Source organism: Apiospora kogelbergensis (genome assembly GCF_038363985.1).
Source record: "Apiospora kogelbergensis strain CBS 113332 chromosome Unknown utg000007l_segment0_segment0, whole genome shotgun sequence".
Taxonomy (NCBI): Eukaryota; Fungi; Ascomycota; class Sordariomycetes; order Amphisphaeriales; family Apiosporaceae; genus Apiospora; species Apiospora kogelbergensis.
Genome location: NW_027117424.1, coordinates 2,267,473 through 2,291,429, shown reverse-complemented (window position 1 = coordinate 2,291,429; position 23,957 = coordinate 2,267,473). Strand labels below are relative to the sequence as shown.

Below are 23,957 nucleotides of genomic sequence, written 5' to 3'. Positions count from 1 at the left end.
TTTCAGATGGCAGGGGCGTACGCCATGATGAGATGAGCATGCCAAATATATCATATATCCAAGAATGGACGGCTACGCTGGAAGTCTCCGACCATTTCCAGGCTGACAAAAGCGAGTGTCTGTCTCACCCCCCCTTTCCTCTCAAGGTCGTTCTTGGGAGGCTGTTCGCTCTGCGGGTACAGCTCTTGCTTATTCTTTCCATCGGCGGCCTTTTTCCTGCCCTTTGGGATTCTCTGCCAGCCGCCACCGTTTTCACTCTCGCCTTTGGTCCCTTTGGCATGTCCGTTCTCCCGGGCAAGACCGTTAGTCTTCGGGTTTGTTAAATGAGCAGCTTCGGTCTTGGAAGAAGCCACCTCAGCCCGAGGCTTCTGTTTAGCTTTGGTCTCAGGTTTGGTGTCTTGGCCTTGATTCGGGACACTGCTGTGAGTGGGTGCTTGTTGGAGAGGCAGATCAAACCGGCGGGTCAGGGTTGGTGAAGGTGTCACAGTCTCGTAAACAGGGGACAGATGCTGGTAGTCCGTGGTTGGTGCCTTTTCTCCCGTGGCAAGATCAAGCTGTGCGATAAGCTGACTTGGTGGGCCGCGCGGAGTAAGGCGTGGGAACGGAGCAGAGGGATCCGTCACAGGGGCTGTATACTCAGGCGACGAGTAGGGGTTGATACCTATATTTCCATCAGGTGCCATCGTCACTATGTCACTCGTATATCGTGGAGTTGATTGCACGTAGTTGGGCGGTTGCGAAGCCGACGAAGAGCCATTGACGACGAGTGGACGTTCTGGATTCGAAGTTGTCGAGAAAGACGGCGCCAGTGGCTGAGCTGGGAGCACCTGCGTATACAACGAATCGCCATTGACTAGCGGTTGCGCGATCTGCTGCGCATTTTCGAAAGATCCATCCGCCTGGGGTAATCCTGCTGGTACTGTCTGATCACGTTTCTGCAAAGGGGCGGCCGGGTTGAAACCTGACCCGTTGACAACTACCGGCTGCCCGTCCGAAACTTGTTTGTTGGCCGCTGAAGGGAATGTCGATGAAGCCAGCGGTGTTGGGCTAGTCCCCGCAGAGAAGGCTCTACCATGCCCCAGAGGGGATGGGGACCGTGAAGTTCGCTTCTGTATCCTGTCAAAGATGTTATGTGGGAACTGGTCGGACGAAAGCCGTCTCCGGCCTGAGTTTGATTCTTTGAGTCCAAGGTCCCCGAAAGCAGGCATTCCGTTCGCCACAGCCACTGGTCGCGAGCTCGAGCTGTTGGGATCGAGGTAGTAGCCGTAGCCTCTGTCATCTGGGGGCGAGGTATGTGTGACAGTGATTGGCTTCGTATCCGCATCAGTTGCTTCATCTGGCATGAAGCTGGGAATGGGTCGTGCCTTGGCGTGCCGCGAAGGAAGGCCCGCCGCCCCTCCATTCACTGTAGGCGGAGCTCCAGGTAAGCCTGGCATAGGCTGTGCTACTGGCATTGGCCGAGACGCCGGCTGGGATTGAGATCGCAGCGAACTGCCAGAGGCCGTTGCGCCGGCCTCGCTCACGGCGGCCGACCTATTAGGGCTGCGGCGTGGCTCAGTGCTTTGGCCGTTGGACGGCGACGATGGATAAGTAGTGAAACCTGGGTGGGCGTAGAACTGCTGGTTTTGCCATGGCCAGTAATACATCTCCGGGCGCAGAGGGGCAGTCAGTGGCGGATTCTCGATCGAGTTTGTCCTTGACCGTTCAGTCGACGTCTGAGGCTGAGAGGCGTTCCCCCTTGCATCCTCTGGGCATGCGCTAAGGCTTGCTGCTGCGCGAAAGCTTGATTTTGGGTGTACTGCAGAAAGCGCAGGTTATTCTCCTGTTGCTGTAGCGCTGACAAGGTCTGCGCCAGTGCATCCTGCGACATGTATCCCATCCCATCCTGCGACGAGACAAAGGGATAACCTGGGAAATATATCTGGTTTGCGCCGTTGTCAAAAGCCGTACTCGATGATGCCCTGCGATTATTTCCATGGTTGTTGTTGTTTCGATACTGGCCCTGTTGCCTTCCGCCCCTGCCGTTGCCGCCCCGTCCTCCCCGGTTATTTTGCTGCGAAGCGCTTCTAAGCAGCGCAGGCCGGGGAGCCGAGACCGGCTTCTGGAATATCCTCTCCTCTTCCTTTGGGAACACGAATTGCTCACAGCAGTCGCCCAGTTTTCCTTCCGATATCAAATCAAAAGCGCGACGCAACTCCAGGTGAATGCCGCGAAACGAGGTGTCGTCAGCCGTGTTGCCGAGGTTACGCATCGTGTTGAATGGCTCCTCAACACACAATTGGTTGTTGATGGCAAGGTGCCAATGCTTTTTGTCAGTCTTCTTCATTAGCTTCCCAGACCGGACACTCAGGGCATGCTCGCCATAGTCGAATTCATGGGCATAAAACCGGAAGAACTGGAATAGCAAGTCGCCCAAAGTCGATTTGTTCTTGGAACAGATGCCGCGCAGCTTTCGACGTCGTCGGCAAATGGACTTGGCTCTCCATCCTTCTTCGGCAGCCTGTATTGAAGTTGTTGGTGGAGCGCAGGGACCACGGGGGGCTTGCGCAACTGGAGGAATGCGATGATCATGCATATCCACGTATACGAGCTCAGTGTACCGCCGAATGCTATCACATCAATTAGCATTACCCACTTGAGCGCCTTGCTCTCAAGAGCATTTGCTTACCAGCATCATTCATAATTCGCTGCCGCGTCCAGTACTTGATGATCATCGCCAGAGGCCTCACCCGCTCATCGATATCAATGTACGTCCGGATCATGCGAGTGTTTTCCAACGCCAGCGTGTTGTTGACATTCATATCACAAGCAAGTTGGAGTTCAGGGTCCCATGCTTTGACAATGGGCACCTTTGCCGAAGAAACGCAGACGACCTTTTGGAACCCATCTGGAAACAATTAGTACGACGGATCAGAGGCGGCGGCGCATAACCATCGGGGAGTATATCCACATACGTTTTGCTAAGAGGTCTGCAAGAATACAAACACCCTCGAGCTCTTTCCAGGGGTTTGTGATACATATATCCACTAATATGAGTTAGCACAAGGTTGCCAGGAAAACAACTACCCAAAACGTACCATCCGAGTCGTCTGAACACAGTAGGTTGCCTGATGATCCAAAAAGACGAACACGTATCTCGTGGCCCGGCCATGTGTCATTCAGCAGTTTCTCCAGCTTTTCTATCAGCTTTCCTCGTTTCTCTTCGACAGCTTCTGTCGGTTTTAACCTGTCGTAGAGTTCTCTCATATCTGTGCTCAGCTTCTTCTCAACATCATCGACCAACTTGGTTTGAACTTTGGACATGTCCGATCGGTCTAACCGCTCGCTCCCTATACTGTAGGGCATCCGTCGCCGAGAGCGCTCCGGTATAGTCTCATATTGGCACCCTCCACTACGAGGAGGTAACGGTCTTAGAGAGGGTAGGTTCCCGTTGGTTTCGGAGTAAGCCGAACGTGGCGAATGGCCATGGTTGGCTGTTGGCGACGGCTCCCGTGATTCGAACGAAAATTTACGCGCGTGTTGATGGGGAGTGGAGGGCACAGAGTTGGAGTGCGTAGGCGGCGCGACACTTGCAAGAGTCGCGGGGGATGTTGATGCGGCGGTCGGGCGGACAGGTAGGTTGTTATTTTGCGACTTTTGATTCGAACTGGAAGCCACGGGCGCTGGTGCCGACGGTGCCGCAGCCGTCCGTGCCTGCGGTTTTTGCGGCGGCATCTTGGTTGAGCACGAGGGGATGGTGAGGGAAGCGGAATGTTCCTTCCCCGTTATAACAGCGCAACCGGCTTTGTTGGTGGTGTTCTGCAAGCCTCTATTCCCATGGCAAGTCTGCGAGCCCGGTTTCGAGCGGGTATAGTCTTTGTCCTTATTCGACACCTTAGACGTCGAACGAGATCGATTGCCTCCTATGTGGATGGTTGGAGTCGACAGGATGGGCGGCAACGGGGGCGTCTGAAGGCCTCCAGTTCCTCCTCCTCTTCCCCTACTGGGCGCAATGAGTTTGTTGTACTGCAGGAGCTGCGCCTGGTACAGAGAAGACTGTTGCGGAAAGAGAATTGGGATCAAGTCGATATGCGGCTGGCCGTTGTGAGGAGACTTGCTCGACGTTGCGGGGCTCAGTGGCGTCGCCGGGACAGGGGGTGTCGGGGAGAGAACAGAGTTAAGTCTTGGAACGATAGGACTAGACGTTGAACGACTCCAAAGCAGTTGTGGGGGATAATGATGTTTCGAATCTGCCGTAGTTGGCCTGGCGTCCATGAAAAGCTGGTCACTGGCTAAGATAAAGCCTTTGTAGTCGAGAGACAAGCGGCGTCAAGGCAGGAGAGAGGCAAATAGCGCGACGTGTCGAGCGATTAAAGTTGTGTCCCCGGGGAACGACGGTAGAAAGGGCCGAGTAAATATCGGGTTGGGTGAGTCCAAGTAGACACCCGCGATGTGGTTGACTGAATGCACCGTCGATTGCTGGTGGTCCAAAGCCAATGGTCTTGTTGTACCAACACGGTAGCCCTAGACTATGGAGTTCGAACAAGTGAATGGATCAGTCCAAAAGCCCAGTTATCGGAGGATCGGCACTCGCTTCGGGATCAATGACCAAATAAACTGGACGCTCTCGCCTCGGGCCAACAAGAACCAAAGCGCGCTTGCTCTGCTTCTGCTCCTACTTCGCTCTGTTGCTCGTTTTCTGGTGCCTCTTTTCCAGGTATCCCGCAGATCTTGGCTGGGTTGTGCAGCTATGATTTCGTCGCCTCGAGGTGTCGTATCGATATACGCGTGGTAATGCAAGTGTCTCGGTCGCTAAGAAGAAAAGAGAGCTAAGGACATAAATACGTTCGGAATCGTTGGCTCGTCCACCAAGGTCGCTATGGAGCGCTCGCAAAGGACACCGTCCCACTGTCAAGTCGAGAAACACGGCCGAAGGGTAGAATGCACCACGCTTCCTTCTATCGCATCCTAGCAAAGCCTTGTCAAGGAACGAAGTGAATGGGCAGCAAATGACGCTACGCAGTGGTTGAAATCTGTGGCAAAGAAGGGAAAGAACAACGACTGGAACAAACAGCACGAATCGACGTGTGTCTGCCGTGGGCGTGGGTTGTATGTGTGTATATGCGAGTGGGAGAGTGCGGATGCACTATAGGGGTGGGTTGTCGCGAGAAAGCCTGGAGACGGGGCAATCTGAGGGTGGGAAGAATGATGTTATACGCTCCGCTGGTCAAGCCGTTCGTTCGTCGTTCTCAGCAACTAGGTGGAATCTGCGACGCCTCACTCTCGGGGCGGTTGTCGGTTTTCTGAGAGTAAGAGGTTGCGTGCGGGACAGGACGAGAGAGTGAGAGAGAAGGAGACGTTTGTGTGTGTGTGTGTGACGGTCTTCAGGAAGTAGTGGAATACGAACAAGAACCCCCGACTACTTACTAGTCGTGATACGTACTGTAGGTAAGGCCCTGGGCAAAGTCACATCAAGCGAATGAGTGGTTGATTGGTCTGGATGGGGGGATGAATGGACGGATGGATCAGAATGGGCACGGTTACAGCCCAGGTCACGAACGACATGGACCTAACTAACTGACTGCTACGTCGTCCTCTCCTGCTGCAGCTGTACACCAACGTGCTGCTTGCTACTGGTGAATTGCTCGATTGGTTGAAGGGGTCCAATTCCCCAATTCGCAGTGCCCATCTGGAAACGAGTAGTTCCGTGTGTGTTGTGCCCGTGCTTTGGCTTCTCTCTGCTAGTCTAGCCTGCCCGCTCACTGCAGATGTACACATCAGAGTGCGGAGTACATGCTTTCCCATACGGTACGATTTCTAAATTGACAGTGGACAGGAGGAATGTCCAACACTGTTTAGGCTTCGTTGCATGCACTTGATGAAGTCAGGGAAGGACGTATGTATGCACAACACTGGTCGGTGACTGGGGGCTGGCTGGATGTTAAAGCCGGCTCAGCTGGACAGTGCTGAATAGCGCTGGACAATGCCGAGCCCCCGAACCCTTAAAATGAGGCAATGTCTCTCTATTTTGCTCCTAGCCTGTTGTTGCGTGTCGTGCTCCCAACAGTTGTACTCGTTGTGTCTTGAAATGAGAAAACTATCTTCCACGTTGGTTAGGTAGTAGGTGTCTAGGTGTGCCTGTTGGCTGTTGGTGTTGGTGGCAAGCAGCGACATCGATGATGGGACAGTGTATCGGGCACAGTACGGTTCATTCATTGTGAATGTTGGATGTGCCATTTCCACTGGCCGATGAATAATTAAGCTGGGTGGCGGCCTATAAGCATGCTAGACTAGGTACCTAGAGTGCCTTAGGGGTACATTTCATTGCGAGGTACCTGCTATTAATTCCATTAATGCCGGTACAAGTAAATGCCAATTCACCGTTCCAGAATTTCCTAGTTGGCGTGCCTGGTTGTAGGCAAAAGAATTCCCCCTCCCACCCCCTCCATGTACCGTGCCGGTGAGGGAAAAAGGGCAAGACTTATTTGGATGGCGTTCATGGATAAACCCAACCCCGAACGAGGGGAAAGATCAAGTCAGTTCAGTCACCAGGAGCGCCTCGAGAACGTTTAATGGCAGGAGACGAGGCACTCCAAAGCCAAGCACGAGCATGCGGCCAAGTCTGTGCTATGCCATGCTTCAATCATGGTGAATGACAGCACCCGTTTACCGAGACAAAGTCCCTGTAGAGTTTGGTACAATCTGGCGAATGACAAGAGCCTCGCAGTTGGATGGAAGTCAAACATCGAAACATGACAGGCAGTTGTCGGCAAGACAGCAGCCAGTAAAACCAATTCCCCCGTTCGCCCAAAGCCATCATCGCTCGTCATTGTCGTTGCAATGGCCGTGTTCCATGGCATGATATACTGACAGACCGGTATCCGTATTCTTTAAATAACCCCCAAATGCCCATCAAATGCCCATCCGGACGAAAATGGCGTTTGAACCCTTGAGATCGATCTCGACAAAGATTGCCCGGAATCCTTCTTCCATCCTTCCACCACAACGAACACCTACTTTCCGTGGACGGAGACAGACCCAGTTGCCAGGCATGCATTATCGACATTCGACGGCCAGGGCCCTTGGTCAGAACCATGGACCCCAAGTGGATTAGCCGGGACTGCCTTGGGCCTTGGTCGATGTGCTATTTTCGAAGGCACACTGACACAGCAGGCAGCCAGGCAGGTGGGCTATCATTTCTTTTTGGCAGCAGGGTCGTTTTTGATCTGAACGGCCCCGTCTTGGTCACCACTCGACCGAGACATTATCCCACATGCCCCGGACCTGGCCCATAATGTGAACTGTTTCAATTGATGCCAGCTCCAGCTCCAGCTCCGGCTCCAGCTTGCCAGCACTCCTCCTTCTCCTTCTTCTCCTTCTCCTTCTCCTTCTCAAGTACCTCGTCCAAGCCACTCCAATCTTACCGTATCGACTGGACGGACAGTCGTTTCCCCACCCCAACCCACCTCCCACCTCCTTTTACCCCCTTCTCCCATTCTCCCCTTCTCTCTGCTGGCTAGCTAAAATCCCGAATCCAGAGATGAACCATCGTTGCCGGAAGCTGCTGACTCTCGTCACTCCCCGCTGTTAAGCTCCTTCAAGTCGTCTGATATCACGCATACTAAGCCAGCACACAGGCGGGTCAAGTGCTTACTCTCTCGCACAGGTACCTGACAGCCGGTCAAACTAGTTGTTGACCTACATCGCGATATCCTCACTTGCATGAACATTTCAGTTGAAGCTGCCATGCCATGACGACGCGGCCAATTTGGTTTTCCGCGCTCAATGCGCGTTTCTGAGTACTGGGGAGTCCCAAGGCTCGAGCGTCTGTTACAGCAAGGACGACGCACGGTCTCTGCAACGGCAATCATTCCCTCGCCCTCCCTCGCCCTCGCCCTCGCCCTCGGCCTTCAGCCTTCAGCCCTCCTGCCCTGTGATCCGCAGTGCATGAGAGGAGCGGCCAGTCAGATTTTAACGCTTGACAATGCCGCCCTGCAGTGTCTGCAGTCTGACTTGGCGAATCAAACTTTGTCGCTGTGCTGCACATCTTGCCATGTTCGTGGAACCGTCAGCAATCACCGCATACTCATACGAACAGAATGGCTGAGAACAATCATCACCGTCAGCAACTTCGCATTAGGGGTGAGGGGCTAGTGCAAGTCCTCATGTATGTTCATCTGCGCCTCTTTTGGACACCTCCCAGGATTCACCTTACACGACATTTTTGGTGCTTAGTTGACATTGTCAGAATGTGTCTGGCTGGATCTTGGCCTAGATGAAGGTAGGCTCGTCTTTCCTGATCAATAGATCATGCAGTCACATAAGCAGGCGAGGATGTTGGCGCAGAGGTGAGGGTCATAGCAATGACGTCAAGGCCATTTCGGACATTGGAGTTTGGAAGATGCTGACTGTCGCCGCAGCTTATGTCTGCGATGCGGCCACGAAGCACCACCGGTATTTAGTTATTTTGTCATCAGTACCTCACTTCCCATGGGGGACTAGTAAGCCGCTCCTGGGGCTTCGATCAGCAGGCCGGCCGGTTGTCTTGCTCAGCCTACCATTGGTCTTACATCAGTTCAGGTTCGAGTCTTCTGTCGCGCGGGAAAAAGCAGTCATCGGGAGTCTGGCCTGGTAGTCCAACCTGATATCCATGTCGGAGCGCACCAGTCTGAATTACGAGAGTTAGTATTATTAGCTTAGATACCAAATCTCTCTGCCTTCCGCCAGGTACGTATGCACGATTCGTCAAACTCTTGTCAAAGGACCCTGAGCTCTTGCAACGAAAGACCTGATATTCGAACAAGCTATAAGACAGGCATTTAGAAGTTGCCCATTTACACATTACTCTACATAGCAGCAAGTCCAAAGGCCTTCAGTAGGCAGAACTACCCTTGCACAATTCTTCCAATGTCAGACAATGTTGGGCCAAAGCTGTGTGCTTACACTTTTGAACGGAGCAGCCAAGATCGTAAGTTTTGTAATGCGCTTACCTTTCAACTGACATGTCGTTTGCACTCCTCCTAGCCACGGTAAAGAATATAGTATGGCTCATACCAAGCAGGTTCGTTTGCCAACCCGACAGCGCCGTTAATGGAAGATTATGGCCTCTGTAGCTCTCGCTATGGCTGGACCGAAAACTTTCCAGGTCAGGAATGAGACACGGAACAAGCTATGGTTGTTTGACAGGGGATCTGCACGCCGCATGAGATGCGGCCACGTCCCGCATTCCATATTTAGAAGAGATTCAGAATCCGGGGTATAAAGAAACCATCCACCAAGCCACCTGCCACCCTTGTAAACTCGGCCTTTCGGGCGACGGCTAACTCGTGGGCCCACGTGATTACATACACTCTCGTCACAACATTGCACAGCTGACCGATCACCTTCTCCGATGGCACATTTCACCGGATGTCGATCCCCGATTGTGGAAGCCCCATCCGCCCATCGTATATTCGATGACGGATACGGCCATGTGCACACCTTCCGGGATATTGCGTCCAGAACATTGTTCTTTCAGGATGGCTGCCAAGAAGGCTCTTTAGTACGGAGTACGAGGCCTCAAGAACCCGCACCCTCCGCTTCTCTTTACCCGAAGCATCACTATATTGGCTTGACCGAATTACACTCTCTTATTCCTTCATACTTGGTGCGCTCGAGGATAGACGGTCCGACTATTCATACGTAAATCAAGTTCGCCCACGCACCTCAGACTTGATCCCCTTTCCGCTGCGCGGGCCAAGTGAGATGTTTGCGGCGAGGCGGTGGCGTATCCCATGGGCCCATGATCTGCTTACTGGCAGTCACCTCTCTGTCAACAATGTGTTCATCATCACCGTATCGAGTCTTGTTGCAGCTGATCCATGCTATTAGCTTGCGCCAAGTCTTGGTTCGCCGGAGGGAGGAAAGAAACCCGGCCATCTCCATGTCTAACAACCGGGCCATCTGCCTCCGAAACGGCACGAGCCGCCGTGTTACGTAGATCGGGCGGCTTTCAAGTATTATTTTTTTATTAGGTATCTTGGTAGCCGGTCACTGGCTGGTCTCTGATAGCTTCATATGCCTTTTCATTCGCGCATCGACCGCGACAAATAGGCTATGAAGTGATCGACCCCGCAGTATCGATCCCGCCCGGTGCTCACAGCCTCATTAAAAATAGACAGCAGTAAGGCGGGCAGGCGAAAAGGATCGTGGAAAGGCCCGGTCCCAAATTGGAGATAATGATCCGGGTTGTCAGGGCTCGTACACACATCAGTGCCCCAAACGAGGCTCGCTTCTCATCAGGACTCGACTCAGTACTCGGGACTCAGGTTGGGCTGACATGAAATGTGACCCCTCGTGAAGCCGCCCCGCCACATTTCCGCGGCTTCCCTGACCCTAACCCCGATTCTCTGCTAAGTAGGTCTGCTAATACATAGTGCCAAGTGTGTCCATGCTCCAGCTCCAGGGTAGTGAGCGACCGGCCGTTGAAGCCTACGCCCCAATCGGGACCAAAACCCCATTACCAAATGTTACCTAGCCAGCCACATACGCCAAATTGGAGGCGACTAGGTTGCATATGTAGGGGCAGTCTCTGGCACCGACCGCAGCAACCATCGAATATCCTCCCCCACAAGGGTTCTCAGACACGGACACGGTGGGGTCCTTCAGGGATATCTGGTACAGACAGCAAATGTGATGAGACGACTCCTTTGTGTCAAGCAACCTCCCAGGTACGAGTGGTAACCTAGGGTCTCAAAGAAGACCGGGGGGCTTACAGCTAGCCGCCCGGGCTCAGTGATAGGAGAAAGAGTAGGCGAGAAGAAGAATATCGAAAAGGAAGCAGACAGACGGCAACATGTATGTTTCAGCCTCGTGCCATTCCAGCTCGGCCGAGGCGTGTTTCGGAATTTCCTCTCTACACACGTGAATGATTACATGTATTCTTTCCCCTTCTTTGTTTTATTGATCTACCGCTAGGTTGCATCCCTTCCGTCTTTGTTTTCTTGCTTGTAGAAATATACCAAGCGAAGGTATACCCGAACAAGAAGAAAAATAGACAGCATCTACTCGGTGGTGGATAGGTATAGGTGTACATAATATAACCTTGGACCAGACCAAACAAGATGTTTTCCAGCCTCACCACCAAGCTTGCCATGCGCAAGGTCGGCATCAAGAGCGACACATTCGACTTCTCCTCCCCGGCGCCCAAGAACGGTTCCAAAGGCGCGCCCGACGCCGACGAGGCAGCCAATGCCGGCTGGGGACAATGGATGACGGTCAAGAAGCTGCCTCTGACCGCCCAGGCCTGGCTGTCGCCGATCCCGCCGCCCGTGCCCATCGCCGCCGAGTGTCCCAAAGTAGGCGATCTGGCGCCCCTGGACCGCGACCGACAATTGCAGTTCGGCGGCGGCAAGCGCATCGTGGTGCTCTTCCTGCGCTGCGTTGGGTGTGCCTGTAAGTCTTCCTTCCCCTCCGAAGAAATTACATACTCCCCGGTTAGTTGGGAACTTTGGCCAAACAATAAAGCTAACGATACGTCTGCAACCGACAAAACAGTCGCGCAAAAGTCCTTCCTCGCCCTCCGCACCCTCGCCAACCGCCACCAAGGCAAGATCACCTGCGTAGCCGTCTCGCACTCGTCGCGCGACGCGACGCGGAAATGGATGGACCTGCTGGGCGGCGCGTGGAACGTCGAGGTGCTCATCGACGAGGACCGCGCCATCTACGCGGCCTGGGGGCTGGGCCTGGGGTCGGTCTGGTACATGTTCAACCCGACGACCTTCTCGCAAGGGTGGAAGGAGAAGGGCTGGCTGGGCGAGAAGGTCGCGGGGTCCATCAACCGGACGGCGGGCGCAGGGCCCGGGGCTGGAGCTGCCAAGAGCAAAAGCAATAATGTGGGAGGCGCACCCGGGGCGGATGAGGAAGAGGAGGGCGGCCCCAGCACGGCGCTGGGCAACAAGTGGCAACAGGCTGGTGTGTTCGCCATTGACGGCCGGGGAACTGTCGTATATGCCGAAAAGGCCATGAGGGCCGATGATGTTATGGATTTGGATGCTGCTGTCAAGATCTTGGGTCTCTGATCGTTTCCTCTCTAGTTTCTGGTCTGATGGGATTGAGAAGCGCCGCGATCAAAATGGGGGGCTTATACGTATGCGGGCGTTGTACAGCGTTTCTGGTGAAGCGAGGGTATCTGTACTTTTGGCTGTATTATAAAGCGAGGCGTACCAACTGCAAAATGCAATTTCGGGTTTTCTATCATCTCTCCGCCTGGCGCCGCGCGGCTGTTAGTGCTACTGCTTCCGATGGCCAGAAAATGGGAATCCGGCCTGAGATCATGTTCCACCGCCACTCGTACCGCATAACACGGAAGACAGGTTCAGATGGCACAACAGCGTTTGACCTCTTGTTACACCCTAGATCCGCGATCAAGCCGTGCGATAATACAGCAACGGCGCTGTTTCCGCGGTACCTTTGTTACGGTAACACGATCGTCACTGGCTTCCACATTGAATCACAAGATCTTCGAAGCGATGGATGGCATTACATGTAGGTGCCCCAAAGTGTGTATTGATCCATTTTCTTTGCCAAAGATCCGTTTGAGCTGTACCATACTCCCCTGGGCGCATACCGAGAAGCGATACCTCCTAATGCTTTACAACGAGCCCCATGCCAGCATACCAGGCGTACGCTAGAAAGAAAACCAACCATTTCATGACCACCAGAAACGACAACCCATTACCGCCAGTTTTGTTCTTGTGGGAAAACACTGCCCCGAAAGACGGTCAAACTCCCAGTGCTGCAATATTATAGTCATGTGCAAACTCCTTTCCGTCCAGGTGTAGCCAACGAGAAAAAACACATCGAATCCTCACTATGTCGAATCCCTTATCCATATGCCTTTCCTTGGTCCCCGTAGCGTAATAGAGCCGTAACATAAAATCAAGAATTTCAGTCTTTCGTATCCTCAGAACCCCGCCCCTGTTTCTTGCAGACCTGAAAGGAAATAAAAGGGGAAACAAAAATCGGAAACCAAAAAAAGACCAAATGAGCCGCGTCGACTGGACAAGACCCTTATATACCGATGTTCGGGGTCTCGATGTCTGGTTCGGCAAACGGCAGGCGAAAATGATCCAGTGCAGAAACAGAAGTAGTGAAAACTCCAAATCAGGGGAATACCGCCCAGGTCTGAACCAAACCCCTAGTTCCATATTTCATAAAAGGGCCCTGAACACCTCATGCTGATGCTGGCAACGCTTTCCCTCGTGCATGAAACCCTACTGACCTGAACACCGTTTTTGTGCTAGAAATGATATTAATCAATGTCGTGAATGTCATCGATAGGGACGGCGTTTGAACCCAATGATAGGGGCCAGCCTTAACCCCAAACACTGGCCTGAACACCCAGACCGGAAGACTGTTTGCCCCAGACACCGGATCCGTTGCCCCATCTGTTGTAGCCGTCTGGTGCAGCACTCGCCGGGTTGGGGGAGCTCCAGATGTCGGGAGTCCCTGTCCGTTCTCATCGCCGCGGCCGGCTGCATTAAAGCCATGGCTTAAGGGGGACGGTAAAGGAGTGGTAGAGCGTTTGTTAAGCGCTTGGGCGCTGACAGATGGGCGAGTTCCAATAGGGGCCACCGCACTGCCTCCTTGGTTCACAGGTCCCCCTGACGAGGAGGGGATCCGCCGGGCGATGAGGTGCTAGTGCGGTTGGCTTGCTGCACAGCAGCGTCGAAAGGCCCCTTGCTGGGTGGGTTGGATTGAGGGCTCGCGTTGCTGTTTGCCCGGGATCCAGGACCGTCCTGAAGTTGTCCATGGTTGTCGGGGCCGCCACGCGCATATTCGTAGGCGAGAGGAGAGGGGCCTCGATGGCTAGAAGGACCGGTGGACAGGCCAGGTCCGCCAGGTCGACTAACACTGGCCTCATCAGCGTAGCCGTTATTCTCGCTGAAAGATCCCTCGCCGCCATAAAGGGCGCTTCGTTGGCGAGCAATCAGGTCGCGGCGTTCATCCTCGGACATGTTGCCAGGGCTGAGAGCCCGTTCCGACTTGGCAGGGTAGGCCACGTCAGAAAGAACAGCTACGAACTTCAGTCAGCGTAAACTCTCAGGGGCATCGACGATTGTGAGGGTGGATTGGGAAAGAGATAACAAGCGGATGGAGAAGAGACGTCAACACGAATTTGCTCGAAATTGCAGCAACATGAGGAAAGAAAACATGATGGTTCCACCCTTGCGGGTTCTTCTTTCTTTCTTTCTTTCTTTGGTAATTTGCACGACACTGTCTTTTCTTGCGACTCGTCTGTGGTATGATAGGTAGGTAGATAGGGTTGGCTGTGCTATACAGTAGAGGGCGGCCTACTTCGGTTGTACTGCTGCTCCTGATGGTAATTGCGCAGCTCTCGCTCCCGCTGAGCTGCCAATCTCCGCTTTGCCTGCATCATTTGCTCAGCCTCGTTGGAACCGCGCGAGGACTGGTGTCGCTGGGCGGCATAGAAGTTCTGCAGGCCGCCGCCGGAGTGGCTGCTGCCACTGCCCAGGCGCGCGTCTCCGAACTCTCCGCCGACCGAGTTGTGACGCGAACCGCCAGGTCCAGAAGAGCCACGGCCGTCTGCAATCCCGTTAGCCACCATTGATCCTTCTCATAAAGCCCGGCCGCGTCCTCGTCCTCCCATCATCGAACCCGACATTCGTCCTCGTGAGGGTGGGGTTGGGAATCGGCCGGTATTCGGGCCCTGCTGAAAGGGGACCAACTCACGTCGCATGGGCATCGGAGGACCAGAGAACATCTTTCCGCTCTTAACGAGATTATCGATGGCCCGCTCGACCTCTGTAAGCGCTGATCGTTAGCTGGTAGTTCCCTTGTGACGTCTCCAATCGAGATACGCCGTTTGGAATAATGCAGCAAGTGGCAGGCAAATCGTAATTCGTGCGGGGGAGTATCGCGCGAATTCCATCCTAAACCAAAACCCTGTTCGACGTACCCTCTATCTGATGCGAGAACGCAGCCAACTCTTCACGCGGGACGGTCGAGCTTGCGCCTGTGAGGACTGTCAGTCAACTGGTACTTCGAAGTCATGGATTATATCCGACTTACCAGACCGTGCGGGCGGAGGGGGCGGCGGCGGCGGAGTCTGATGGTTCCAGTCTGGTTGGCCGCCAGCACCTGCACCAGGCCACTGCTGCTCGCCGTAATATTGCGACATATCGAATTCAACAAGTCCCTTCTCTTTTACTTGCTGCGACGACTACCTGCCAAAGACGAGTGGCGAACGAATACTCGCAACTCAAATGGTCGTTTCGATTCGGTCTGATCAAGAAGCAGAAGTGTCGTGAAAACTTCCTTTTGGCTGTCGTCGACCACGTCTTTTCCTACACGAGTCGTACAGGTCGTTGGGTGGTTTGTCGGTTCGTGAGGGATCCCCTTCGCAGACCGAATGTTAGTCTTCTGAAGAATATGCAATAAGGGGAAGAAATCGGTGGGAAAAGAGTGGGCATAGCACTGGGTACGCAGCACGAATAAGTCAAGCAGCGGCGCCAGGGTGAATCCACCGCGATCGGGTATATGTACCAGAGGGCTGCTGAGGGAACGGCCAACAATGCGCTTGCTACAGAAGGAAGGAAGAAAAAAAAGAACTCTTCCGTTGTTGGTCGAAGAGGCTGAAATTTGCGTTGCTCATCTGGCTTACTTGCACGCGACGCGAAGAGTTGCCCCAAGTGCAAGCCCCAAAATGACGCAGAAATTCAAATGGCTGTTTGTTTTCTGTAGCAATTCCTGGGTTCAGACAAAAATGTCTGAGGTCTTTCTCCCACACACATACACACACGCACACATACTGCGCCGCTTGCCGCCTTTGGTAGGGGAACGAGAAAAATGTACAAGCAGCTGGCTTTCCCCCCCTTTGACGTACTAGAACAAAACTTGGAAGGGGAAAAAAGAAATCATGCCTCTCATCATTCGCACTCGAGCGGGATGCCACTTACCGGAAATACTAGAGAAGCCCTGAAATCTCGATTTTAGCCGTTGGGAGGATACAGTAGCAGCTGATCCTAAATAACAAATAACGGCTCGCACTTTATAAAACGGCGTCGCAACCAGGGCGTTATCGGTGGCAGCCTAAGACGTGTTTACGAGGCAGAGGCAGAAAGTATTTCGTACAATCAAAACCAACTAAGGGATTGTCAGGAGACCCGGGGCGCTTTCCTCTGGAGGATGCAGAGGAAATGTTAGAGATTGCGGTGGGCGATAAAGAAACTGAAGGGGGGCGCAAGTTGTGCCGTTGAGGATTGGAGGGGGGCGTGCAGTTTCAAAGAGGGTGACGGAGGTCCAAAGACGAGACGGGGAGGGAAAGAAAGGGAACTTCGAAAAGTCGAGAGGTCTTGGTGGCCTGCCGAGGGAATTATCGGAGTAAAAGAAAGCGACGATTGTAGCAGCAGATCTACCACATGGGTCGAAATGGGGTTGCTATGTGTGCGGCACTATGGTACTGTAATGAATTGGATGGAGTGAGCGACTGGTTAGAGTGGCCTTCTGGCGAACAAGAACGTAACAACGCTTGTCGAGAAATGGCAGGCCCGTGGGTTGGTTATGTTGGGTGTGAACGAACATGAAGCCATATGCTGCATTCTGATAGGCACGGAAGGGTGAAAATATTAAAAATACGTTTACTTCCTACCGACTTCCCTCAATTCCGAATAACTCTGCTCCCGTCATGGCATGGCACGTCTTGTGTAGTGGCTGATGGCCTGCCCTGTTTTGGAAACTCCATCCTCCTTCTGGAGTCTGGACGTGGCGTGCCATGATGCTCTGAAAATGAAATCACAATCATACATACTTGTAGCTTCGGACAGAGGCTCCCCCTCCTCAACTTTTTTTCCTCTCTTTCCCTCTACAACCCGATTCCACGACGATTTCCCAAATGGACATGGAAAAGTGGTCGGGTGGGGAGCCCGCTATCTTTTTTACAAGGAGAGGAGCGAGTGGAATTTACTTTCTTTGTGGAGAAGTCCCTGGTCTAGCTTCCACTCAATATAAGTGCTGGCCAACTGCCAAGTACCGGTACGAAGCACGCCTAAGGGGGAAGCGAGCGCAAGTGCGTAGGTAGGTGTGTAATCTTTAGTGTGTGCTCGACCTCCCGCCCAAGTTCATGTACGTGTAGGAAAAGGATATTAGATATTAGGTTGGTACATCCGAGATGGCATCACACACTGGTTTGTGTATGGTGCGGGCTGTTCAACATAACCCATCGAAGCCTGAAGGTTTACCCGCCGTTGTTTATTTCAACTGTGCCACCAGGCCTGAGAGGCATGATCCTGGGCAGGAGCAAGAAAACGACCGGGAGTCCCTTATGTTGTTGTGATTGTCTGTGAGACCGGAGGGACGTGCCGGTCTCATTCCCTCCCCCCGGGCGACAACAAGCTCACCTGCTTCTGACGGGGTACCTGGCATACCAACTGGCATGGCCGCCTAGATCTAGGGAGACATGGTGTGTTCCCTCGGAGAGCGGAAGTTGACGCTTGGCTGTTGTTCGAGTCAAATGAACAAGGACCATCGAAAAGCAAGCCGCAACCTGCCTCTTCGAATGCTTTCTCTCTATCCCAAATTGGTCGCCTGCATCTTGACATCGTGCATATGATATGGGAAACATGGAGGTGTGCGGTATTGTCTGGCCCTGCCCAAGGCCTGAGGGGCGTACTTGTACATTGCTTCTTACTTAGTCTATTAGTCTGTTACCTAATTGAAGAACGCGGGCGCAACCGCTGCCCGTAACAGGCCATCCGTTGAATATCCATACCTGGATTTGGCATCTGATGGTGCTGATGCTACACCACCATCTATGAATGTATGTATGTACATGTAATGTGTATGTAGCTAGCACTGCACACAGCAAGTTTGTACATGCATGATACGGTAGTCAGCAGGTATTCTAGGTAGGTACAGGGTCAGGATCAGGATCAGGATCAGGATATACCGTAGAATTGCGTTTATTTGAAGTGTCGGAATATCACACTCGCAAACTCGTATGTTATCCCGTTATTTATCAAACAAGAACCCAATCTGTTGGAACCGTCGCACCCGACCACAGCAGAAACACGGCATCCGTCTCAACTCGCCAACCAGGCGCGCACAAAGCCCGAATCCTCAACACCAGCAAAGCCGCAAAGCCGCAAAGCCGCAAAGCACAAAGCACAAAGCAGCAGCAGGTGCATTTCCGCTTGGCTTAGGTTGCGATCGTCAATGGTGCGAGCATTTAATTACGTCCATCGGCCGTGATTACCAGGACGCCCGCGTTTCCGCAGTAGGAATAAGCTGCGTTCTTTAGTCATCCCGCTAGATCTGCCAGTCATTACGGCTGATTGAGTGCTGCGGGCCAGCAGTGGATCATGGCGCCCAGCGTAGTATGCCAGAACGCCAGCTCGCCAGCTCGCCAGACAGGAGAGGAGAGAGATTGGCTGCTGTGCTTCAGAACTGTTCTTTGGCTGCGCTGGAATTCCATCTTTTATGGTTTTTATTTCACCGGCCCGGCTGATGGATCCGGCGCCTATTGTTGGAAGAATGTATGCAGACCGTGATGGACGGGTATGAACAACAAGACGACCTACCCTCTGGCATCTCGACCGTTGCTGCTTTGCTAATACACGCTAACGTGCAACCAAGGAGATTAACACCGACGATTAGCTACCGTACAGCAAATAAAGATACATACAGATGTATCCATATCTACGATGCGATGAGGGATGCCCCGGACATTGGCTCTGAGTGCACAACGCTCCGAGCGCCTTTGCCGTTTGAACCGCCTCGAAAGAGAAAGCGTGAAGGATGTAAGCTTGAGGCCGAACACTGATAGATATTCTTGGCTGGTCCATGGCCGGAAACTTCAATTTATTCTGTCCATCCACTCGTCACGTCTGTATCGTCAGATAGTCGTTTGTCCCCCGCACAGAATCATTACCGCCAGTTGGAAGCCCCCATTTTTTGTCTTCTGGTGGCCCATGTTCTGCCCAGCCCGAAATACCCCCATCTCGTGTATTGGAGTGTAGGGCAAGTCTGCCTACTTGTCTGCGCCTGTCACCAGCTAAAAGACAAAGCGCATACATACAGACCATGCTCCAAATCCGACTTTGTCATCTAGCCTCCTCCTCATCTGGCCCCATTGCACCCCAGGCCGGCGCCGGCGACTCGAGCACGCGAGCTGGCGCGGTTCTAGTGCTGCTCGCGCTCTGGTCCGCCTCGGCCCATCGTGCCAAGGAGAATTACACAAAGGCCCAGCCACCGCCGCCCATGTACACGTTACGCGATCTAATCGCCAACACATACCTTTTACCCCATTGTATTTGCAAGCAGGACTAGCAGGACTTCCTTGTAGCTAAGAATAAATTGGATGCCGATGGGCCTGATCGTATGTTGTACAAGATCAACAGTGATTGGCCCGTGGGGGCGAGTGCCTCTCCGTCTCCCTTACCTCTTACTTGTGGTAGTATACTCGGTGCAAGCAAACAATTAAATAACCTATATTTCCTGGCCGTGGGTGCCATTTAGCCACCCGGGCCGACACACAGCACAAACTTACCTGGACGCATATGCCACCTCGTTCCACAGCCAATAAATCCAGAGGCCACAAGCAAAGTCAGTCTGTCGCAAATGAAATGGATGGGCTTGAACGAGTGAGTGCCAGGCTCGGATCGTCACCGCCTACACCACAGGCGCTTCGATGTGTTCCAAACATCACATACATGGAAGCCTTCCGGGCGGAAGTAGAACTTGGGTTGGCTTCTTTTCTTCTGCTTTCGGGCTTGACTACCGCCGCGGAGCCCTGGCGGAACATAACCCCACCAATATTCCAGTATTACTGACAGAGAGGGCGGAGGGCCAGCACACAACGGACGAACCCCATGTAGTAGGCCCGGCAAACTACGTCACCGCTGGATACGGTGCTAGGTGTTTACACCATACCTGCATTGCATGCATTCCCACCTGTTCCAGACGTGTTCCTATACATGTTCGATTGATTTCTTCTTTTGCTGTATCTGTGTAAAAGCCGAATGGGGAGGCTTGGCCTAGAAGAAATAACAAAGGTCCCGAACGCACGGGAACATGCGACTAGAACCACCTGATCAACCCTATACAACCTGAAGCTTGCCAACGCAATTGGTGCCCGACGCTTGGATATATTTGGAATACACTTTCCACATGCATGCGTGTTACTCGGTCACGCAAAAGGCATACGACAATAAGTAGAAAGTATAACGAGATCAGTTGTCAGCCCTGCCAGGAGCCAGTGTGATACGGAGGCTCTACTGCGTGCGCAGTGTCCTTGACTAACATCTGATTAAGGACGATGTCTTTGCTTCTTCTGGCACTTCGTCTTGGCGGTCCCTCTTCTTCTCTGCCGGAATGTTTCGAGAAGAAACGTCCCAATGTGGTTTGCCTAGGAAGAGACTTTGGCGCCGCCTTTGAGAGTTCCGGCGGTGATCTGCTTCCCGATCCAATCCCGTTGCCCAGTTGCCCCGTCCATCCATCCACCCATCCATCCATCACACACGCCTAACTACGTAGTATTGCCATCATTTCTCAAGAAACACTAGGGATGGACCAGAAGAACGCACAATTCACTTGGCTTTCTTCTTCCACCCCATTCAGCTTCCCGAAAGAGTAAACAGCTCCTTCGACCATCTTGGAAGTGGGTGAGGGACGCTTCTCTTCTACTCGTTGGCCGCCCATGGCTAGCTCAGCGAGTAGAAGAACCACGTGCGTCTATACATATAGTACTTCCTGCACTCGTTCCCAGAGGTACGGAACTGGAAATCGGTCAAGTGAGACATACAGCCGGGTCGACCTCGCCCAGAGTCACATTATCGAAAATGGCAGGGTAGTTTACCTGCCCAGCCTATGCGGTTCGCCCGCCAGCTGCAGTCAGCACACTTCGACATATCCTCACAAATCAGTCTAGCCTTTCCTGGCGAAGTATATGCATATGCGCCAATACATGCATGTTATGAAGAGGAGAGATACAGGTGTTTGCTTTTGAGCGCTTTTATGCGAATGATGCTGGCTCTATCAAAGGGCATCATCCTACAACTCGGGTCTTGCGCACAACGCAGATCTCCACAAGTTTGCCGAGCTGCTAACACCCCCCGGGGACCGGCCGTGCCCCGGTGTTCGCGGTGATCGAGGAGGCCATCTTCCCGAGACAGTTCGTTCGCCGTTCTTTCTCCTTTGAAGAGACTCCGTCAACCATGCTCACCAGTGTCCTTGCAGTCAGTCAGTCCTCCTGGGCCTGTAAATTTGGCGGGGCTGGCTCATCGCTAGCTCATCTAAGCTTCTCGGTGTAAACCGAGTAACCAACCAATCTCAGGCGTCATCATCTGCACGTTTTCTCCTTTCTGTGTGCCATCCCGCGTGCACCTGCCTACTTTCATGTGGCTGTAATAAGGCTTCTTCTGTGCAGGTAGCAAAGGTGCAATGGGGCTTAATCCTCGTTATGCATGCATATGTACCCGTTGCCGAACCCCTCCAACAGATAGAACGTGAATAGGAAACAGCAACGAAGGATACATTTCCCTCCTATACTCTTCAGAGCAACCCATATCGGTGCACATGTGGTACCTTCTGCATCGAATGAACCGACGAGCCACCCGCCTCGAGCCGACATCGTCATGTCGCCATTACAACTTCGCACGTCTGCTGTCCTGATAATGGCTCAAGTCGTCCTGGCGTCTGGGGCAACCACGTCGATACCGGGCGTGGTTTCGGTCACCGTCCCGGCAGCTTTCCCGACATCAGTCTTCTCTAGTTATTACGGTGAGTATTCGATCGAGCAGAAGAAGACCGTATCAATTGCAAAGACAGGAGTCCGCATGCGCTAACCTGATCTTGCAGTCAAACCGGGTCCAACGCAAGAGCCTCAGCCGGCCCTTTATGACCCTATTCTGAATAAGACATTCGAGTTAGCCGTCACAGATCCCTTGAACATACCCATCCACGACACGGATCCGGTATACTACCCCAAGGCCCTAGCCAACTTGAGTGATGCCAGTGCCGAAGCTGTCATTGCCGCCACAAAGGCCGAAATCTGGGAGATCGCAAAGGCAACACATACTGGCCTGTCTTCTAACTGTTCCAAATGTGTTGCTGCGCTATCTGTCGGCCAGATGGCAGCCAGGCTGGCTCCAACTTACCTGCCTGGTGCCATGGTCTCGTTCTGTAAGGAGACAGGCTTCGCGTCCAACAGCACGTGCCAAGCCCAGTATGAACCGGGCAGTTTCGGCGCCACCTGGACACAAATTCTAGCCCATGCTGAAGTGACCGGGCTCGACGGCCAGTTTATCTGCGCGGCATTGGGCTCGTACTGCCCGCTCCCCAACAAGACAGATACGTTCACGGCCGTCTTCCCCAAACCCAAGCCTGCGCAGGCGAAGAAGCCACAAAGGAGCAACAGGACGGTGAAAGTGTTGCATCTGTCCGATCTGCACCTCGATGCCCGGTACGAGGCCGGCTCCGAAGGCAATTGTACATCGAGCATGTGCTGTCGCCACCCCGCACCGCATCCTGGTGGCGCTACTGCCGCTGCTCCGATCCAGGTCCCGGCCCCATTGTATGGTTACTACAAGTGCGACTCGCCGTACTATCTGGCCCTCGCCGCGCTGCAGTCCATCGGGCCGCTGACGGGCACGTCAAAAGAGAACCCGGCCGCCTTCGCCCTCTACACGGGGGACCTCGTGGCGCATGACCCCCAAAACCAGCGGTCGCGCGACTATGTCGAGAACATCGAGCTCTCTGTCTGGCACATGCTCAAGGCGTACCTTGGTGGGCCCGTCTATTCGGCGCTGGGCAACCACGACACCAGCCCGGACAACCTGGACGTGCCGCACGGCATCGACGGCGACGGGCCCCTCGGCCGACAGCTCTCTTGGAACTATGACCACGTCTCGTCGCTCTGGAACTACTACGGCTGGCTTGACAACGCCACCGCCGCCGAGGCCGCGACCCACTACGCCGCGTACTCGGTCGTGCACACCCCCGAGGGCGCCGGCGGCAGTGGCCTGCGTATTATTACGCTGAACACGGACCTGTATTACAAGAACAACCACTTCGCGTGGCTGCACGCCGCGAACCCGGACTTCAGCGGCATGTTCGCCTTTCTGACCGCGGAGCTCCAGAAGGCCGAGGACGCCGGGCAGCGCGCCTGGGTTGTGGGCCACGTGCTGTCGGGCTGGGACGGCACGAACCCGCTGCCAAACGGCTCAGACCTGCTGTACCAAATCATCGAGCGTTACTCGCCGCACGTCGTGGCCAACGTCTTCTTCGGCCACACCCACGAGGACCAGGCGTTTGTGTACTACGCGCACAACGGCACGAACCGCTCCGCCGAGACGGCTGTTTCCAGCGCCTGGGTAGGTCCCTCGCTGACGCCCCTGACCAACCTCAATTCGGGCTACCGCCTGTACGAGGTCGACACGGGCACCTGGGATGTCCACGAGGCCTACACCTTCTACGCCGACGTCGCGTCCTTCGAGGCGCTGGACCCGATCTCGCAGGCCGGCCCCGTCTTCCAGCTGGAGTACTCGACCCGCGAGGCGTATGGGGCCCAGGCCGGGCCGGACGGGTGGCCCGCCGACGCGCCCCTGAACGGCACCTTTTGGCATCGCGTCACCGAGGCCATGGAACGCAACCGCACCCTTGTCGAGCTCGTCAACCGCTTCCAGGGCAAGAGCAGCGCCCGGAGCCCCAACTGCACGAGCGACGCGTGCGCCGAGGCCAAGATCTGTTACATGCGCAGCGGGTCAGCGCCCTTGGGCAAACTGTGCCCCCAGGGTTTTGGTTCGGTGCAGAGCCCGTACACTGGGCACGACTTCTAGATTAGAACTTTTTGCAACCTAGACAGCCTTGGAATTTCTGTTCCAAGAATTGTTAATGAGGGTGTCAGTCAAAAGGGCACATAAGAAGAGTGTCAATTCTGCCCTGACGGACTTATTCAGTTTCCAGGGTAGCATCAAGGGCAA

At 53.9% G+C, this 23,957-nt stretch overlaps 5 protein-coding genes across 5 annotated transcripts; 3 read left to right on the top strand and 2 right to left on the bottom strand.

The window, feature by feature from the left end:
* Positions 1-50: 50 nt before the first annotated feature.
* On the bottom strand, positions 51-4,254 carry PG998_011091 (uncharacterized protein; the record flags this gene model as incomplete). Its single annotated transcript, XM_066877907.1, has 6 exons — positions 51-1,782; positions 1,842-2,550; positions 2,601-2,609; positions 2,669-2,887; positions 2,955-3,026; positions 3,078-4,254. 6 exons carry the CDS (start codon positions 4,252-4,254, stop codon positions 51-53), a joined length of 3,918 nt encoding a protein of 1,305 aa, XP_066726961.1.
* A 6,827-nt stretch (positions 4,255-11,081) lies between these two features.
* Positions 11,082-12,038, top strand: PG998_011090 (uncharacterized protein; the record flags this gene model as incomplete). Its single annotated transcript, XM_066877906.1, has 2 exons — positions 11,082-11,412; positions 11,515-12,038. The coding sequence occupies 2 exons, from the start codon at positions 11,082-11,084 to the stop codon at positions 12,036-12,038; spliced, it is 855 nt and encodes a 284-aa protein (XP_066726960.1).
* Positions 12,039-13,610: 1,572 nt separating this feature from the next.
* Positions 13,611-15,160, bottom strand: PG998_011089 (uncharacterized protein; the record flags this gene model as incomplete). Its single annotated transcript, XM_066877905.1, has 5 exons — positions 13,611-14,035; positions 14,317-14,565; positions 14,713-14,784; positions 14,939-14,995; positions 15,052-15,160. 5 exons carry the CDS (start codon positions 15,158-15,160, stop codon positions 13,611-13,613), a joined length of 912 nt encoding a protein of 303 aa, XP_066726959.1.
* Positions 15,161-19,059: 3,899 nt separating this feature from the next.
* PG998_011088 (uncharacterized protein) lies at positions 19,060-19,305 on the top strand (the record flags this gene model as incomplete). Its single annotated transcript, XM_066877904.1, has 1 exon — positions 19,060-19,305. One exon carries the CDS (start codon positions 19,060-19,062, stop codon positions 19,303-19,305), a length of 246 nt encoding a protein of 81 aa, XP_066726958.1.
* A 2,306-nt stretch (positions 19,306-21,611) lies between these two features.
* On the top strand, positions 21,612-23,813 carry PG998_011087 (sphingomyelin phosphodiesterase asm-3; the record flags this gene model as incomplete). The annotated part of the gene is made up of 2 exons (XM_066877903.1): positions 21,612-21,756; positions 21,835-23,813. The coding sequence occupies 2 exons, from the start codon at positions 21,612-21,614 to the stop codon at positions 23,811-23,813; spliced, it is 2,124 nt and encodes a 707-aa protein (XP_066726957.1).
* Positions 23,814-23,957: the final 144 nt, after the last annotated feature.